This window comes from Battus philenor, unplaced genomic scaffold, assembly GCF_028537555.1.
Source record: "Battus philenor isolate CCGP_79_NKW_IND1 unplaced genomic scaffold, ilBatPhil1.0.hap1 SCAF_23, whole genome shotgun sequence".
Lineage (NCBI taxonomy): Eukaryota > Metazoa > Arthropoda > Insecta > Lepidoptera > Papilionidae > Battus > Battus philenor.
In genome coordinates, this window is record NW_027181686.1 from 9,669,470 (window position 1) to 9,689,184 (window position 19,715).

At 33.1% G+C, this 19,715-nt stretch overlaps 3 protein-coding genes across 3 annotated transcripts in view; 1 reads left to right on the top strand and 2 right to left on the bottom strand.

Moving 5' to 3' along the window:
- Window positions 1-669: 669 nt before the first annotated feature.
- LOC137924178 (telomere zinc finger-associated protein-like) lies at window positions 670-9,409 on the bottom strand. Its single transcript, XM_068767540.1, has 7 exons — window positions 9,097-9,409; window positions 8,556-8,897; window positions 7,141-7,314; window positions 5,855-6,108; window positions 4,478-4,630; window positions 2,641-2,707; window positions 670-1,665 (listed from the first exon to the last, which is right to left on the bottom strand). The coding sequence occupies exons 1-7, from the start codon at window positions 9,250-9,252 to the stop codon at window positions 1,537-1,539; spliced, it is 1,275 nt and encodes a 424-aa protein (XP_068623641.1). The 5' UTR covers window positions 9,253-9,409; the 3' UTR covers window positions 670-1,536.
- Window positions 9,410-9,880: 471 nt separating this feature from the next.
- SmD3 (small ribonucleoprotein particle protein SmD3) lies at window positions 9,881-11,593 on the top strand. Its single transcript, XM_068767594.1, has 2 exons — window positions 9,881-10,314; window positions 10,978-11,593. Exons 1-2 carry the CDS (start codon window positions 10,005-10,007, stop codon window positions 11,058-11,060), a joined length of 393 nt encoding a protein of 130 aa, XP_068623695.1. The 5' UTR covers window positions 9,881-10,004; the 3' UTR covers window positions 11,061-11,593.
- Window positions 11,581-19,715, bottom strand: part of LOC137924222 (O-acyltransferase like protein-like) — a 37,571-nt gene continuing 29,436 nt past the window's right edge. The window contains exons 8-13 of the mRNA XM_068767593.1: window positions 18,483-18,659; window positions 17,671-17,821; window positions 15,755-15,938; window positions 14,007-14,149; window positions 13,348-13,479; window positions 11,581-12,927 (exon numbers count right to left, since the gene is read on the bottom strand). Of these exons, the coding sequence (XP_068623694.1) occupies window positions 12,895-12,927; window positions 13,348-13,479; window positions 14,007-14,149; window positions 15,755-15,938; window positions 17,671-17,821; window positions 18,483-18,659 (820 nt within the window). The 3' untranslated portion in view covers window positions 11,581-12,894. The remainder of the gene's footprint in view (window positions 12,928-13,347; window positions 13,480-14,006; window positions 14,150-15,754; window positions 15,939-17,670; window positions 17,822-18,482; window positions 18,660-19,715) is intronic.

Genomic DNA, 19,715 nt, shown 5'->3' on the forward strand with positions numbered 1-19,715 from the left:
TGTTTCCTAGTTTTGTTTTTTGACTTTTGTGTTTTACATTTCATTAAGTACTTTTTTTTATCTATTCTTAAATATTTCTACATTCCTTATATACCATTACATCCTTATACTATTCCAAACATAAATGGCCCGACCCTTTATTAATTTTAATAGTTATGATATAATTTTTACTTCTCTCAATTACCTCCTTTAGTTTTTCTGCAGTACTTCATAAATGGTCGCTGCCCTGATGAGTTGTTAAGATGCTATAAGTTTCATAATAAATAATTTATTATCAGTGATATAATATTCTGATCAATATGTACCCTAATCTTTGTTAAGAAATTATACAGGCAGTTTTGGTAACTTACTACAGTTCATTTTGTTGACATGTATTCTGTGATTGTGAATAAATTTTAATTATTTTTATTAATTAGACCGAAACTTGAAAAGATTGCTTTTTTGGGTAATCGAAAAATACAAGAATTCTAGTTATTATTTTAAACTATTAATTGCAGCACAAACGAAAGTAATCTTTGGACATGAGTACATGGAAGATGACATAAGTTCATTAGTGGGACATCTGAGACTACAAAATTTACAAAACGATTAGTTAATTTACAAAAGAACAAAAGTATTTAGTTTGTGCTTAGAAATAGTGAGTATTGGGTATTGAATAAAAACCAAACACCAATTATAACTATTTAATTTCCACATAAATTTGAAGCATCAATTTGCTACATGGAAATATACACTTTTACTTACAAATACATCTAAGTGGTTTGAAATAGATATTAAAACAATTTACTTTAGGCAAATAAAAATAATTGATTAAAATTTCAAAAACTGTATTTTTTTGCCAAATCAACCTTTAAAATATTTTAAAAAGTTCACTTGGGTATTAACTCTCCTGATGATAATAACGATGATTGCATAATTATAGTAGGGCTCTGTTAAAAAAAATATATTACCTAAATTATTAAAATTAAATAAATATATGCATCATGTTTTTTACTTGTAAATCTCTCCATTTTTCTTTCTCTCTAATTCAATTGAAACTGAAGCCTTGCTCTTAACCAGTATGTTTTTTTTCTTATACAGTTTATTGCCATAAACCAAACCAGTATAAAAGAGATATTAAAATAATTTGGCCCTAGACTCTCTCATATGATAGCAAAAGTGAAACTAACTTAAATAACATAGTAATGCTAAATTATATATAGAAATACCATAGAACGTAAAATGTTTGTCCAAGAGACAACTGTATGCAAGTTGAAAAAAAGAGGTTTCCATTATACATTTATTAATATGTAAGAACTAAAATTAAATTTTTAAAAGTAATAGATATGATATATAATTAATTTTATATAAACAGCTTAAAAAAATAGGTGTCAAACTTTATTTCCATAGTGATTAAATAACCATTAAAATAATTATTGCCATTTTCTCTTTTGTACAATATAGTTGTGGTATAGACTTGCCTTACAGTTTGTTGCAAATTTTAACAATAGTAGTATATAAACAAATTAAATCAGTAACTACTTCACATAGTGGTAACTAGTGTTTACCCATGTCATCGTCTCCATAATCCATGTCGTCCAGGGCATCCATTTCTAAATACTCAACCTCCCCTCCACCGTCGACGTCATCAGCTTCTTCCATATCTACCTGCCACTCAATGCCATCCTTGAAAAAAAATATTTTTAAAAAAAAATGTTTTTCATAACATGATTGTTAGATTCTATATATGTATATAGATCACGGGTGTCAAACTCGTGGCCCGAGATGAATGTTTTTAAGGGGCATCCAATATATCCATTGGGTGAATTTTTAAAGTAGTCTGTCTATACCAATAAAATTTCTCTTGAAAAAGTAAAGACAGTATCAAAGAAGAGTTGACAAGTATCTGAGGGTAAATAATAATTTAATATCATCTATGTATTACAACATACATTAAAATAAAAATATTTGTTTTTTGTCGGCACACCTAAAGTTGAGCATTGCTCTTTTGGCCCAAGTTAAATGCAAAATTCCGTGATCGCAATCCATGCAAAACTGCAATAATCAAATATTTCATTTATACAATATGTTACAATATTATATCAATACACTATTTAAAATTTTTATACTTCACTTAGGTTCATGGATAAATTACAACAAGAAAAAATGGTTTATCGGCTATACAGAACAGCTGATATAACTTATTGCAAATAAAATATGGCTGCATACATAGTCCTGTACACTCTTGTAGTATAAAACCAAATGCTTGTCTAGAATAAATCTTTTGGATGACTGGAAGAAAATCTCCACTTTTCCTTAACAAAAAGGTATAGGTAGTACTAGTTATAACTTTATTTAGATATATAGCATCAAACAAAAGGGTTCTAAAAGTAGCTGAGATCAGATTTTTTTTTAGTTTTGTCAAATTTGTTAGTTGTTTTAAATCTACCAAAAATGCTAAGAATTATTAAATCGACATTGCAACCAACTATACAAAAACCAGCAGGTTCAGCAAATCTTTTAAACTTCAGTTAAAAATCAAATACTGAAATCTCATTATTTGCCCGATTGCAGAAAAAAAGAAATAAAATTTACTATTTTGAATAAGCTGACGCTTCCAATGTCTTACATCCTGAAAAACCTAAGTTAGTTAGTTCTTACCTGTTGTGTGTGTCTATCATTGCGATGTACACGTATATGACGCTTCATTGCTGCAACTGACCCAAACCTAAAAATTACATAGGTCTTATATACTCCAGGAATATTTATAAAGATAAGTGGTTATTAATATAACTTAGTTAATAAAGCACACTTCTTAATAATCACGCTATAAATTCTTACAATTGATGACCATTTTTTTTTTTGTAAAACAAATACCAAATGTTATAATTTTACTCTATACTGTACTTTCATATAATAGCTTTACCGTATTCATAGTCTTTTTACAGACTATTACAACTTTATTCTATATATATTAGAGGGACCGGAAATTAATGTTGTTTTCTTAAGTTAAATTCACACGACTACATTTTTAACAAGTTTTTTTTCTAATCAACAATATATTCACCTTCGATATCAACAACCTTTTGCCATCTATTGTACAAATTTTTTTTCAATGCCAGAGCGGTCAAAATCAATCGGTTTTTCTGTAAGATACGTAGACAGAAACAACATTACTTTCCGGTCCCGAAAATATATATGAATGAATGTGTTTGTCTGTCTATACTTGATAGATTAAAAAACCATACATCCAATTGCCGTGAAAATTTGTTAAATTATTTGTTATACCTCTGGGATGATTTCGATTTTTTTATCAGTTTATATTGAAGGTATCAAAATTATCTTTTTATTCAGATTTTTAATTATAACAAAATAATCTGTGAACAGGTACACACAGTTAACTATAAAATTAAAACTAAGGTCTATTTATTAAATTAGAATAGGTATCAATTTGAGATTAATTTAAGCCCAAATATATTTCATTTAAATTTATCTTAATTAAGGAATGTTCTAGTTTTTTTAAAAAAATGTGGGAATTTAAATTTTATAGTCAATGGTTCAATTTTATATCAATACATAGATTTTCAGATGGACTTATTAAGGTCGTCGGAAAAAGCTGGTCAGAGGCAGCTTCCATCTGGTCATATTGAAAATCTATGGTCTTTGTCAAACAGTGGAGGTCTTATGGCTGAAATGATGAGTACTTGGATTAAGAAAAAAATAAGATTATTTTTAAGCTTATATTTTGTTTTAAAAGACAAAATATAACTAGCAAGGAAATAAATGACAAAAAAAATATTTTTTCATAGATATATATTGTGGTTATATAATGTTGCCTACATTATTAGTCTTTGGAACATGCTAGATTCAGGCTGTTTGCTATTGGTCTTATTGGAAATCAATAGAAGTAGCCAATGTCCATTGGTTGACACCCCACAACTAAAATGATCGGTAAAGGAAGACAAATTCAATTAATTTCCAGTTAAATTTTATTTATTTTTATTCCAGAAATACTGGACCCAGATAAAACGAAACAGTATTAGAATCTTATTAAAACTATGTAAAAAGTAGATTTTCATTTTTGCTATACAAATAAAAATAATTGTGGAGTACAGGGTGATTTGAAATAGGTACACCTATTAAAGCTTTATAAGGGAGTGAATGTATAGCTCATTTGTCAGGAGAAAAGCTTAAAAGTTAATACATTTATTTCTATACAGGTTTATAAAGTTTCTAATGGATTCAAGCGTTATTTTGTGGATGTCCATCCTAAGTAAGAAAAGAACCAATATATCGCTACTATCGTTAGTGCCAAGCACAGAATTGACTCTCGCATTGTTTGCCGCAAGCGCATTTATCAGCGGGCTGGCGGGCGGTGCACTTCATTGCACGACTACTACTGCATTGGCGGAAGTAGCTATATATTGGTCCTTTTCTTATATATATATATATATATATATATATATATATATATATATATATAAAGTTTAATACTTACGTGCGTGGACAGTGGGGACAGGCAGTGGAATTTGTGCGATCGGGCTGCGGGTTTTGCGCGGGCTGGGTCTGAGCCTGTGTCTCGGTCTCCGCCTCTGATTCGTTGGCGCCCGAACCACCATGACACTTGCGGATGTGCGACAGTAAGTCGTTCCTGTCATAACATCAATTCAATTATTTATATACAACCAATACCTAATTTAGCTTCGTGGTAATATTCGAAAAAAAAAACACGACGCAAAGTGATTAAAAATATTCTATAGTAAACCATGTGAAGATCGAAGATAGGTTCCAGGGTCACGAAAATATTACTTTTTAAAAAGTACCAAGTAAACATAAAAAAAACAAAAGTAATATAACTACCATTAAATAAATTGCTAAAATATAACTATATTAAAATTGCGTTGATTTTAGTTAGGAAGGGAATTCCCGAGTTTTGACGGTGTGGCGCAATTAGAAACAAGTGTTGCCATCTTTTAAGAAAAAAAAATTAATTAAGTAGTCTTCAATTTTTTTTTCTACCCAAAACAGCGCAAACTTAAGAATCTAGCGACGCACAGTGAAAATTAATAGTATTTAGCGAAGCAATTTCGTAAAGACGCAAAACGTAACGACGCAAAGCGAGGTATTGGCGTATAACAAAACTGATCTAAAACTATCAGTCTTTATATTTTTTGTAATAATTTTGTCTGTTATGTGATAATGTAATTTGATGTATAACTTTTGCAATGAATTTTCTGTGGTTAGCCATTTAGGCAAATACCATCCCATTTTGTTTTGGCGCTGATTTACGAGAAAGACTGTAAAATAATAACGCAAATTTAATATACAATGCACCGTTATATAAATTAACATCAGGGTAACACCACCCATATATATTCCAATTCACATACATATATATAGATATTACTTTTACAATTTTTAAAATAGGTTAGGTACATGTTATTGTATATTAAAGGTCCTAACCTAACATATATAAATTTTACATTGGTAGACCTAAAACATCTCGTCAAAAATTCTTCAGTGCATAAAGACTTAACCAATGTGCTAACAGTTTTGTCTTATAGCAGAAAAGTAGTCTCTCACTTTGGGCCTCATTGGCAAGATAACAATCGCTTATCAAGCCGTAAAGAGGGCTATGCAAATGCCAAGTTGAAGTGGCATTGAAGAGGTGACATGTCGCATAGGACAGATAGCCGCTAAGACCTTACGTGTCTAGAGTGGGGACTGCAGACCAGTGAGTTTTTCTAATGATTTCTAATGTAAACGATCTTGTAAAGGTCTTTTAGGTGAATTATTGGAAATCTAAGGAGTCAGCCTATGTCCAGCAGTGGACATTTTGTAGTTGAAATGATGATGAAATTTCACGAGAACACACCTAGTGGCAAATCGCAGTATGCAGGCGTCGTAGCCGCAGACAAAACGATCAGCGTGGCGATGACGTAGACGGTGCGCAGCTAGAAGCTCCCTCGTGTCGAAACTTCGGAAGCATGCGCCACATAGTAGAGGCGGTACGGTAGAGTGCGAGGCTTGCGCATGGGCAGACAGCGCAGACCGAGACGCACATCGAATCCTACACAAGGGGCATCGGGCTTCACAGTTAGCTTCATGATGACGCAGGTCCGTAGCACTCTGTAAAACAAACAAGCTCGTTACTTACATCTGTAGCTATTACTTGAATCATCATATTTTATCAGCCGCTTGTAAATGTCTTGACTGACACCAAAATAATCATCTTGCAAAAAAAAAAAGGAAATGGCTGAAGTGGCTTGGGATCTTGCCACGAGATTCCCGCGGGTATATAAATAGCCATATAACTTCGACAAACAGATGTTTTATATAAAGAGATAAAAAAATATTTTAATCCTAAAAGCTATTTCTATAGCTATAAAAATAGCTTTAAGGTTTAATATCTTTAATGTTTTAACTAGCTAAAAATAAGTATATAATTTTAATGATGTTAAGAATTCATTTTTTATATATTATTATATTATTTCTAGAAATTATTTTTGTGTATACTATGACATTAAGACTGAAGAAATTTTTTGTTATCATTTATAGAGGTTGTATGTGATTGATTAACTTTTTAAAAATGGACAACAATATTAATATAAATAATATAATTATATATATAATATTGGCATTTTTGTTACATCTTGCAGAAGAATGAAATAAATATTTGTATGGCCTTGTTCAATTTTGGTATCTATTTTCGACAGCTTGGTATGTATATAGTTATAAGCCACTGTCTTTATAAAAGATTAATAAATCTATTTTTATTTTGGTTTACTACTTTACAACATAGTCATGGTTGCTAGAAGTCGCTGAATATGATCAACACAAGACTAATCATCATGGCAATTTTTACAGAAGGCCTATGCTTGTGCCTGTCTTGCAGTAGGCGTCTGTTGGGCTATAATACTATTTTAAAAACAAAGTGCTTTAATATTTTTTTTAAAAAGCGCCAGTAGATGCGGCGTGGGTAGGCCACTAGTGATGGATTAGGTGGACATACGACATAGGGTTGCGGAAAGCGGCTGGATGTCATGCTGGCAGAGCAAGACTAATCTTCATGGCGATCTTTGGGGGATGTCTATGCCTTGTAGTGGGTGTCTATCTACGTGATATAATTATAATTATGATAATAGAATTTCAAGGCATCACCTGAAAGCTGGTGTGACATAAGCGGCAAGCAGAGCCTGGGAAATCAGGAGCCGTGTGCATGACCGAATGATCGGTAAGTGCGGCGCGTGTTGCAAATTGTGCTCCACAAGTCCAGCATGAGTGACGAGAACTGCTTGGATGTTGTGCAATATGCTCACGATACTCGCTTGCACGCTGGAATAAATAAAAAATTCTAGTTTGATAATAAACATATGCTTAGGTGGATAGAGAAGAACATCTGTTAATTAGGAAAATAGAAGGTATCTTAAATAATTGATCAATGTTACTTGTTATACATAAATCTCAGATAAAGCTGCATAACTCACTCATGTTTAGCTGACCCTAGATCCTTATGTTAGAAATGCAACCTCAGCCTCCTTTCTTCTCAAGCTGGCTGGTAAGAATAGACTGATAGTTTTGGTAAAAAATGTAAATCTGAATAATCATAACTAATATTTTATAGAAATCAATATTAGTTATGATTATTCAGATGTGCTTTTAATATTTAAAACATAAAAAATAGTATTTGTAAAAACATATATATTTTATTCATGTAAACAAACATACAAAGAAGGGCTTAGCCCTCCATTTTCATACATACATATATATAAATGAAGAAGATATAATGTAAGTGTGTTTGTTTTATTAGATACACAATGCAGTTTATTTTTTATTATTGAAAGGATTCCAAAATATTAATAGGTTATGGGCCCAGTCACTTATGAAAATAAAATAAATTAAAATTAATTATCTTAGTGGTGATGCATTCACTACATGACTAAATGTATTGTCATAATCAATTTTGTGTTTCTGCTAAAAATCTCGCAGTAACAATCTTGCTTTATATCTCCCATCAGATTTCTTTATGAATACCCCCTATACTAGTCAACAGTTTTCTTCTTTTAGCTTTCGAAATATCAACCCATTCCTATGTATCACCTTATTACCTGTAGGGATGGTTATAGGTGTAAAAGTTGTAAAAAATGGAATGTATAACTCATTTGTTGTTAATTAATGTATGATATACCTTAACCAAAAATCTATGTTGACAGAAATTATAAATAACATAATGGTGACACAAAAAGAAAAAACATTTGCAAAATTGATTTTTATGTCTTGTAATCCCATTACAACATACAAAATCTTTTATTATCTTGTCCCTGCAGACTATACTGTCATAAGGGTATGTCACATTCTAATAGAAAAAATAAATTGATATGAAATATTTTAAAATGATCATTTCATAGATGTTAAAAGCTTTAATTAAAGCTTTTTGCTGACAAATGAGCAATAAAGTTACCCCTTTAAAGTTTTTGTCTATAATAAATTCCCCTGCATTTAAGATGGTACTTATATTACATATAAAAGTGAATGCATACAATTTAAGTATTTTACTAAGAATTTTTATGACATACCTGGAATGACAAAGGACATACAGAACATTGATAAACAGTATCACCACACGCATTTCTGGCTTGTTCAAGATCCTCATCATCAGCTGCAGCGGCTGCAGCCAATGCATCACGTTCTACCATAATAATGTCATCCTCACTATATGTTCCACCAGAATTAACCCCTGGTCCACCAACAACAATAAAGACATCAATCTTTTGAGTCAATTCATGCAATTTACGTCTCAGAGCTCTTATTTTTTCACTCAATGGTGGTGTACCGCTTGTACTGAGTGCAGTACTAAACTCATAAGCTTCTATAGCTCGGCGTATACATTCAGAGCAGAGCCGGCCTTCTCGTATAACCTATAACAATTAAAAACACTTCAAGTAATGTATGAAACTCCTTCTGAACTACACCAATAATCGTTATAAACCATTAACATACGTCGCCTATAGGTAAGTCTAAATAATAAGGTAGAATAAAAATTGGCGGTAATTTTGATAGCATTGGAGTTTTAATGTTTATGACTAATTAGTCACTTTATATGTTTAATTATGTTACCTTGTTGTTGTTGAGTTGCAAGAGCATTGACCGCAGGGGCACCTGGAGAGGCGGAGCACCGGCATCATGTTCCTCGGGGCTAAGTAAATCACCAATTGCACCGCATAGCACACAAGTCTCGCTTTCCAACTCGACCTTCATGACTGTCGTCGACATTTTTTTTAAAGAGTCGTTGAAACACTTAACTTATAAACTTATACTAATTATAGCAGTTTATTTCTATCCTTAAATGTTAGAAATGGAAATGTAATACAAAATGAACGGCAAACGCAGGCATCTTTTTTGACAGCGCTTCCTAATTGACAATTGACGTTTATGGAAAAAAAGTGCAAATTTATCAATTAAATAAAACTAAAGTACATAGTTTTCTAGTTATTTTAAATGCCTTTTATAGCCCTACCTTTTTACGGTAAGTTAAAGTTATGATGAAATAGTGGCTATAAAAAGTTCAGGCAAAATTGAAGCCACTGTAAAAACAAATAAGTAATTGACAATGTGATTATAACGAAATTATGCGAAAGTTAATACAATAAAGTGTATGCAAAGTCCAGTAAGTAATATGCTAGACTAAACAAACTAAAGCCAGATTTTTAGATATCAAAAAAACTTTGTAAAATTTAAATGCATTATTTTGTATAAAATGCCAAAAATAAGCACGGCAGATTTTGTTTAAAATGACTCAATACTTATTTACTTTTCTTAAATGGAAATAAAAACATTCAGTACATGGGATAAAAGAATGTTTCAGGTTATTTAAAAAATGAGGCAACACTAGTGACGCCATTTTTGTTTTCTGTTTGTACGTAGTGTCATCTCGTAAATAACTTTGGTTTGAATCAGTTTTAATCTTTATCTATATAGTAGCCCGTGTATTATTTATCAACAATTGTTAATCTGAATCATTCAAAATGTCTATTGGTGTTCCTATTAAAGTATTGCACGAAGCAGAAGGCCACGTAGTGACTTGTGAAACTATAACCGGCGAAGTTTACCGCGGAAAGCTAATTGAGGCGGAGGATAATATGAATTGTCAAATGACGCTAGTAACGGTTACGTATCGTGATGGTCGTGTCGCCCAACTCGAGAATGTTTATATTCGAGGCTCCAAAATAAGGTTTTTAATTTTACCTGACATGTTAAAGAACGCGCCAATGTTTAAACGGCAAGGAAACAAACCGAGCGCCGGTCGGGGTAAAAGTGCGATATTACGTGCACAAGGTACGTGTGAATATCTTTTTGGTCCTTTACTTTAAAATTTTTATATACCGATAACACCATTGTTTATATTTAAGAAATGCTGTGTGCGTATGTTAAGTGACATTTCCTAATTTCGTTTTATATATTCTCATAAAACTGGCTTATTAACGTCAAGAAATTATAAATATTTAATTAATTATTACATATATATATTTATATATTGGTAAGTTATATTAGTGAATAGATTATAGTCGACAATTAATATGGTGCTCTTTCAACCGCAGTGAAACGCAAGTGAAAGAGATGGATGATTGTAATAGGCATCAGAGATAACTAAAGATTTCTGTAGATAGTTTTTTAAAGTTGTACAAATGGCAATTAAAATTGTATTTACAATGGTAAAACATGGAAATAATGTTTTGTCGACCTAAACATTAATTTATTGAACTAATAACCAAGAGGTTCATGTTAGATATTTTTATTATATCATCTCTGTCACATTCTAGACTTTACATATTATACTAGTAATTAAAATTTTAGATATCTCTAATTTAGTCTTAATGATATTAATTTTTTGTTCTACAATTACAGTTTACAACTTCTCCACTCAACACTTGCAATTTTTATTTTAGTTAAGTAGTTTACATGCACTCTATAGTACATACAACTTTGTTAAACTTCCAGCGGCGGGTCGAGGACGAGCAGGGGGGCGTGGTGGAGGACACAGAGGAGGCTGGCAGGGAGGTTCGGGACCATCACGCCGTTAACTACACCTAGATTATTTTACATTGTAACTGTAGATTATAACAATTACTAGCTTTAAGTGATGTTTTCTGTATTTTGTGTGGTATAAAGATCTTGAAGGAATATGGAAGCATCTGATATTTTTTGCAGTTTAATTTAATTATTTTGTTATACCTCATACAACTGTTTAAAACATATTTAAGTCAAATTCTTGTCATGATAAAATGTGTTTTACTTAATGTGGGTATGTAGTTTACATATATACCACATCTTTAAGTATTCATCAATGAACAATATAGTCGAGTTATATATGATGAATATTATAATTCCAAACAAGTGTGTAATGATGAATGGGTGTGTAATCGTGACGAGTGTAAAATGTACAAACAAAATAAAAATTGTAGTTTTATTTCTAAAAATAACAACACAAACTCTTTTATATTTTTTAATTACAATTAATGTAACATAAAACCACTTAAGGCTGTTTATTATTGGTATTGATACACAAGAAAGACCTAATAAATAAATTAACATAGGAAAGATTATAGGTTGTAAAATTATTGTATAAGTTTTACTAATTCCTTTATATTTCCACTAATTACATTTCTGAAGCCAACATACTGACTTTATTAGTTTAATATACTTAATATTTATTTTATAGAACTAGTACATTTTATTAAAAAGATGTGTATATTTGACACATGAAAACATTTCTTAATGATGGCTTAAAATATAGTTATATTTTTCACAAGAGGATACTTCTGAAAAGGTTATTGATACTATCAAAAATAGCTTAATTCTTTAAACCTTAACATTTTTAGTGGCACATGATAATGGTGTTAATAATCTAAAAATTATTTCGTATTTAGAAATGACATTATTTTTAACTAGCATTCAACTACATTAGTGGTTAAGGTACTTGAGCTCATTTGGAATTGATTTTTAGTTTATGAAATGGTCTATATCTAACCAAAATCACTGCTCATATACCATATTTTAAAATTCATATTTGTACTGCAAATTTTACTATAATATATAATAGTTAATATTAAAATATCAATAGAGATTTTTTTTCTTAATTCTGCTTAATTTGAAATTTATAAATATGTATGTAAACTTAACTAGCAACAATTATGACTAGTATGAACCATTCCCATGTCTATGCATAGATATATAATTAAATGCGCCTTTTAAAAAAGAAATTACTACACTACAGTTATTTAATAATGAAGTACGAAACTTATTAGTTAAAACTTACTCAAACCTGTTTTTGTGTGGCAGTTAAAAGAAAACTTGACAAAATCGCAAAACACTACAGGTAATAGTTTAACCAACATAGTTAAAAAAAGAGAAACATTGCAAACAAACACAAAATTGACTTGTCAGTTTTGTAGATTAGATTTGAAATAAAAAAACTTTCATTAGTATAAACTCAACTCTGAGATCAGCTGGAAGTTGGCAGCACAAGACTGGGGGAGGCTTGTGCCTTGTAATGGGCATCAACTGGCTGATAAGATGATAATTATGAAACTAATGCATATGTAATGTAATGAAATATATGTATATCAATCAAAAAAACTTAATGGTAGATCTAAGTACTAATTTATTCTATTGATTATTTCAACCAATTTCTAATTTCACCTAAATTTTAATACTGCACAAAGAAATCCACAAAAACAGTTTGAGTATGTGTTATTGTGTACTCAGCAACTGCAAAGTTATGGTTATTACATTATGCATGTGTAATCATAACCCAATAAGTGTACAATTTAAAGGTTGGTTACATGAACCCATGCTGCAAATTGCTGTCTTCATCATGTGACTTTTCAAATAAATTCCTTGGATCTTCTCAACACATCACATATCCGTCTTTTCAACTCTTTGCTGGGTCTGAAAGAGATGTAGAATCATTGCATCTTCAAAGAAATTATATTGAGCTTCATGTAGATTAATATCAAAGTACAGATGAATGGAAAGTGGTGAATTTCAGCAAAAAGCTTTTAACCCTATTTCCAATCTCCCCATATAGTGATCACTCTGAAATTTGTTACATTAATATTTTATGCCTACAGGCACTAGTAGTGAACAATAATTAATTTTTACATGTAGTAATATGAATTTTAAAAATACTTTCTCTTTTATTGCTATATTATTTCTAAAATGATTATTTTTTTTAGAACACCATGCATTAATTGACAGCCTATTACCGATAAATTCATATGTATAAAGTTTTTACACCTATAACCCCATTCATTCGGTAAATTACTACCGCCATCTTGTACTAAGAAGATAATGTAACTAATTGGTTACTGGTGTCTCATGTTTGTGTCCATGTCGTCGAGTTAGTTCGCGATGCAACCTCTGTACTGGCAGCTCCACTAGTAATGCCAGAGGTAATGCCGCCGCGTATGACACCGCTGCTACACCGAACCATTTGAAAATCTATAAAGATAAAAAAACAATAATTGGATAGGTAAGGATTGGCAATTAAAAAAAATTATGGGAAGAGTCTGTGGCTGCCTCTTCCTATTTTCGGCCTTTTGCTCACCTAAGAGTCCCGACCGACGCCAAAATCACCTTGTTGACAGACCGCGACCTTAGATCAACGGCTGAAGTACAACAAAACTGTATCCAGCGCGTTCTGAAAATCTTAACAGGCTTGCCTGCCAACCTTGCAGGACGTCCGACGCTGCACTTACTAGTCTGTGGTCTCCTTTCCAGAACATTAAGGTTCTAGGGGCCAGTTCTATAGAATATCTTGGAATCATACTATTGGTAAAGTTTATTTGCAATAAATTCATAGCTTCTGGAGCTGTATGTACGGTATTGTCAGGTTGAAACTATGTCATTGATATTTATTTATTGAAATATATTCCTTAAGCACAGAGGTTTTAAGGGTTTTTGTTTAAATCATACAAATCGGAACCTTTTTTTAACATTACAAATAAGAACTTCAGTGGTTGCCTTACCGCATTTGACCGGTCGATTTGTGACGGCGTGATTCTAGAGGCGATCCACGCTTTGTTCAGCGGCATGTGCAGGAGCAAGGCGCCAAATGAAAGCCGCGCAAAAACCGCCCAGCCGCTGCCAGATAGCCACGTGCGCCAAGGAGCTGCAACATGTGATCTTATAAACTCCTGGTATATTACACGACAAAATTTCTATTCAAATATAAATAAATAAGAAACCAGCTTAAGAATAGTTTATGATTTCCTGGTGCATCGTCCTGGTAAATCTTTCTTCAAAATCCGTTGTAACGATGTCCTGGATACGTTTAATGCTCTGGCGCGCTTACGAGTTGACTGTGTCGGATTTTCGCGAATAGACTGTGTCACTGTGTCTATGTTTTGGTCCGTACGTGACGTCCTTGGGCGACCCAACCGCGGTTTATCTAACGTCGAACCGGTCTCCTCGAACTTATCAACCCAGTTCTTAATCGTTTGAAGAGTTGGAGTGTCGTCAAAGTTGTGTAAACCTTTGTGTTCTCGAAATTTACGCCGCGCAACGGTTGCCGAATTGTCGTTTTTATAAAACTCGCGCACACAAAACGCACGGTCCGCTCCGGTAAAACGCTCCATCGCGACTAAATTCCCAAAAACCGAAGTTACTCCCCCCGCTTCCCCTGCACCGCTCACGCGCGCCCTGTTCGTTTTATTCAAATTTTACTTTTCAAAGGACTTATGGGCCACCCTGTATATAACTTACTCGTTGATTACTAGTTTATTTCTTAATTTAATGCAAAAAATTTATATTGTTAATAATGTATCATCTATCCCGCTTTTACAGTAATTATGTGTTTATATAATTTCCAATAAATAATTAAAAGTAACTATAGCTTCGTCTACTTCCCTCTCCGTTATCTGAGAACCACGTGAGGCACGACATTGCTACACGCTGTTTCATGAAGCCCTAGTATTCTATATATCGACTGGTTTTTTATGTTGTATCCGTCTTAGTATTTTTTTCAAATGAATCATTAATAATTAATTATAGGTTCGTTTCCCTCCCTCTCCGTTACCTGAGAGCCACGTGAGCCACGACGTTGCTACACGCTGTTTCATGAAGCCCTATTATTGTAAATATCGATTGGTTTTTATATATCCGTCTTTCTTAGTATTTCTTTTAATGAATCATTACTAATTAATTATAGGTTCGCCTCTCTCCTCTCTCTCCGTTATCTAAGAGCCACGTGGGCCACGACGTTGCTACGCGATGTTTCATGAAGCCCTAGTGTTCAAAATATTGACTGGTTTTTATGTATCCGTCTCTATTAGTATTTTTTTAATGAATCACTACTTTATTATAGCTTCGTCTCCCTCCCTCTCCGTTACCTGAGAGCCACGTGAGCCACGACGTTGCTACACGCTGTTTCATGAAGCCCTAGTATTCTATATATCTACTGGTTTTTAAGTATCCGTCTTTCTATTTATATAGTATTTTATTCTAGTGTATATAATATGTATGTATAATGTTTTTAATTCCTAAGTAACTATAGCGTTATCTCCTGTCTCCGCTTTCCTAGACTCGTTGCTACACGCTGTTTTATGAACCCCTGGTACTGTATCTGTGTGTGTATTTTCTTTTTGTATTGTTTTATATAATTTCATTTATTAAATAAATAATTAATTACTAAGTAAAAAAAATCTCTTCGTCTCTTATTCTCTCCGCTATCCGAGAGTTACATCTATCTCTGTCATCTATTTCTTTTTATACTTACATTTAACTCCGTTTATCGCGCCCAGGAGCGCAAGGCAGACTAATAGGGCAAACACGGGTCTCTCCAGTGCTGCTAGCGCAGCGGCTGCCCCATGTGGAGGAATTCCCGCGGGCACCAAGAGGGGAGAGAAGGCCGCCCACCACATCGCGAGTGGCGCCGCTGCTACCGACACCCAGCGGAAGACCTGGACAGAATATTAAATATATGCATTTAAATATACACATATAGAATAGCGAACTAATAAAGGGGTTCCCAACTTTCGTACGTTTGATACTAATTCTCCGGTGGGATATTCTTCTATGATAGTCTAAAATTTCTCAGTGTGTGAAAACTCCATTTATACTCCTAATCTTCTTAGTCTGGCTTTTTTAAAGCTTGTTTTGAGCGTGATTTTTTACTGTTTATTGTTGTTACAATAAGTAATCATATGGCAGCGACGTTGAGTTAGATTCTATAAAATATTTTGATACGCTGTTCCGTAAAATCTTATAGGCTCGTCCGGAAGAACAACAGAGTAAGCAGTATACTTGACTCTTACTCGTATTGTTTAGTCAATGGGAACATCAGACCATAAAGATAAAATGTTGAATTAAAAAATGTGCGAGGGCTGCCTCATCATGATAATAATTTCAGCAATAGAATGTCTGTCACACATAGATTTTCAATAAGACCGGTGAGCAGCGACCTTGCTTATTTTCCAGTTCACTGGGCTATAAATCACTTTCGTTAGTCTATGTCTCACCTCATTGCTGATTCGATTGCAAGGAGAAATCCCGAGGATGGTCTTCTCATGGCTTGTTTAGCCACTGTGAGGTTGCCAATGAGAACCACAGTAAGAGTAAGTAAGAGACAAGAGTTCTGTGCCATAAGTCACCACTGGTAGCACACATTAGTTGTCGACTTTTGCTCTTAGGCCTTATACATCGGAGGAGAATCAGCTGATATGGATTCTTCATCAATTGATTTCTTTCTTATAGTTCGACTTTCTTAGTTACCGAAGGTACCGCTTGTATAATAAGTTTAATACGACTACTCTAACCTTAGAGGCACTTTTTTCGTTTTGGCATTCCTTCTTGGAGACCTCTCGTTCCTCCCTGCCATGTGTGGGGCAGGGACATTACAACTCGGGTAAAGATTTGTAACATTTTATAATTTTATTTTACTTTTTCGTTTCATCCTTCACAATTTCTTATATTACAATATACTTCTGTCCTTCACAATCTCTCTCTTTCTTCACTTTCAAATCGTCCCAATTTTTCTTTAGAGGCTCTTGCGGCTCCTAGTCACACGATGTAGAATCCGTCAGAGTTCATTCTATCAGCATTGGCGTTGAGGGGACGTTCAATAAGTTGGTGAAGCGGCCACATGTGGCCCAGATAGCCTTAAATAAAAAGTGTAAGAAAAGGACTAATATATAGCTACTTCCGCTATGCAGCAGCAGTCGTGCAATAGAGTGCACCGCCCGCCAGCCCGCTGATAAATGCGCATGCGGCAAACAATGCGATTTTACACAACTACCACCGTTATATCATTCAACACGTTTTTCACCCTTCCACGAGGCATCCTCAGGAGTAATGTTACACCGATTAGTGCCAAACACCGAGTGGCTACACAAGTGACTCTCACTGGGGGGTTGTCGGGCGGTGCACTTTATTGCACGACTGCTGCAGCATAGCGGAAGTAGTTATATATTAGTCCTTTTTTACTCAGGAAGGACTTCCGCAAGGTAACGCCTGAATCCATTAGATATATAAAAAGTGTGTTTAGAATTATACAATCACTTCGATCTGGACTTCGCTTATTGTCAACTCTTGACGATGTTGAAGTAATTAAATCTAGAAACTTATCATATACTTAACCTATATTAGACTTATGTTTCTCAAGTATCATTTGGAGTATATATTGGTAGGACGCACTGTACAGTTCTCTGGCCGAATGCCGGCACGACCCAGCGCCTGCTGTGCATGGGCTAAAAGTAAGCCACAAAGTGCGCCGGCTGCGTTACCAAGCGGCGATTGGTATAGCACGTTGAAAGACGTATCACCGTCATACACAGCGCGTACTGATCTGAAAAATAAAATTATACCACAAATAACTTACTTATTATATATCTTCGTCCATGCAGTAAAAGACCACGTGGACGATCTACCCGTTGTTCTGATCAACTCAAATAATTTAACTATTTTCTACTATCGCTCTGAAAGTAGACAATAGGATGGTATGAAAAGAGCCGATCATAGATTCCGTCAATGCATTTCAAGACGGATACGATCTGCGGAAATATAATAAACCACTGAGAGGAAGATAATAGAACCATTCCTTAGTTTTTGCGCTTAACAAAGTGTCTGAATATTTTTATTAGCATAGATTGCCGGTTCCGTTTTTTTTTCATTTACTTCCTACTATTTATAGTTCTGAAAGAAGTAACACACACTTAATCCTATTTGGACTGATAAAACACATAAACTTCTTACTAGAATGAAAAAGATTTTCAAAGCTTGGGATTTGTCTAATTAACGTAATATGAACATTTGTGAAAATGATAAATAAAAAAAATGCGACTGTTTTTTGTGGGCTCGTCTCAGATAATACAGAGCATAAAGAAACATTGTATTTGTAAGTGGAAAAATGAAAATGGAGTACTAAATTTGATTCTAATTTGAAATTGAGTCCTTCTGGAAGGAGATGAAGCACTGAAGCGCTCTATATTATTGTAAACAGAGCTTACTCTGGTCGGTGCACAATGAACGTTGGAACGAGATGCCAGATGTATGCCAGCGCGAACGTAATGCCAGTAGCAATGAGTAGCAGGGTTGCCAGTACCACTGTTGTGCTTCTGCGGTTCCGTAGAAGCAATGTAACCATCAGAGCTAACGCGTAAAGTTGCGTATCAGCCGCAAGGTACCTGAAAGGCAGTTCAGGAATATGGTTTGATTTAATTTGTTTAAAGGGCTTTACTTTAGAATTCATAAGATAAATAAGTCACAATGTATTTAAAAATGTTTTTTTTTTTAATTTTGGTACAAAATAGCTTTATTGGCACTTTTGGAACATTTTGTGTGCAGTGTTTGCAATTTTTTTTTCAATTTACTCATTATTTAAAAAAAAGGTTTTGTCTAAATATCCCCTGGTGTTTTAGAATGATAGGTAACGTTTTCTATCTTAGTGTAATATACAACAGTGTAACATAGGTAATATATACAGAGAAAAGTAACTAAATTCCAAAAAAATATATTTTTATTGGTTTTCCATAGTAGTATTTATTTGATACTTAACCTTAAACTTCATACTGTCAAAGTTTCTAGTTTGAGTCATCTGTGGCATCGCAATATATCCAAAATATTTACATGGAGTTTATTTCAGAGTTACGACATCATTTATTTAAATGAATAGCTTAATGACTAACAAAAATATTTTTTTTTATGCACACTGAAAAACATTAGAAATAATTTGATTTAAAATTTAATTAGTGTTTAGTGCTTTTTAAGATCAGCTATGTGTTTCGTTTTATCATTACATCTAAATTCGAATACATTTATAACATTATGGGAAAAGAAAAGAGTTGTTTATTATATTTTTTCATTAAAACTTTTCACTTGACATAGTAAAAAAAATAAAAAAGTATATGGCGATCCATTTTAATGAACACAGATGATTCCATAAAATTTTTATGTATAAATGTTATTTAATTTATTTCGATTTTTGCATGGGAAAAGATAAATGTTTTTACATATTTTGGCTATTTTTTTCGCATTGTTTACATTTTTGGTCCCTATAAAACGAACCTTCTCCTTCCTTTGACAAAATGTGGAAAGACAGCTGAATTGATCGAATTCACGAGTCTGATGCCAGCGTGCTGATGTACGCATTTGGCGACTAATTTTTATATACAAATCAGATTATCCATTTAGTTTTTGCAATTAATATATATTATCTTTGTTTCTGGAAGGTATATTTAATA

What these genes read in the sequence shown, in the direction of transcription:
- LOC137924178 (XM_068767540.1), bottom strand. Translation starts at nt 9,252, where the DNA reads ATGTCGACGACAGTCATGAAGGTCGAGTTGGAAAGCGAGACTTGTGTG. An exon ending in TATGTCCTTTGTCATTCCAG is followed by an intron (nt 7,315 to 8,555) that starts GTATGTCATAAA and finishes TATTTATTCCAG; the next exon opens with CGTGCAAGCGAGTATCGTGA. An exon ending in TGTCCCCACTGTCCACGCAC is followed by an intron (nt 2,708 to 4,477) that starts GTAAGTATTAAA and finishes TGTAATTTTTAG; the next exon opens with GTTTGGGTCAGTTGCAGCAA.
- SmD3 (XM_068767594.1), top strand. Translation starts at nt 10,005, where the DNA reads ATGTCTATTGGTGTTCCTATTAAAGTATTGCACGAAGCAGAAGGCCAC. An exon ending in TGCGATATTACGTGCACAAG is followed by an intron (nt 10,315 to 10,977) that starts GTACGTGTGAAT and finishes TTAAACTTCCAG; the next exon opens with CGGCGGGTCGAGGACGAGCA.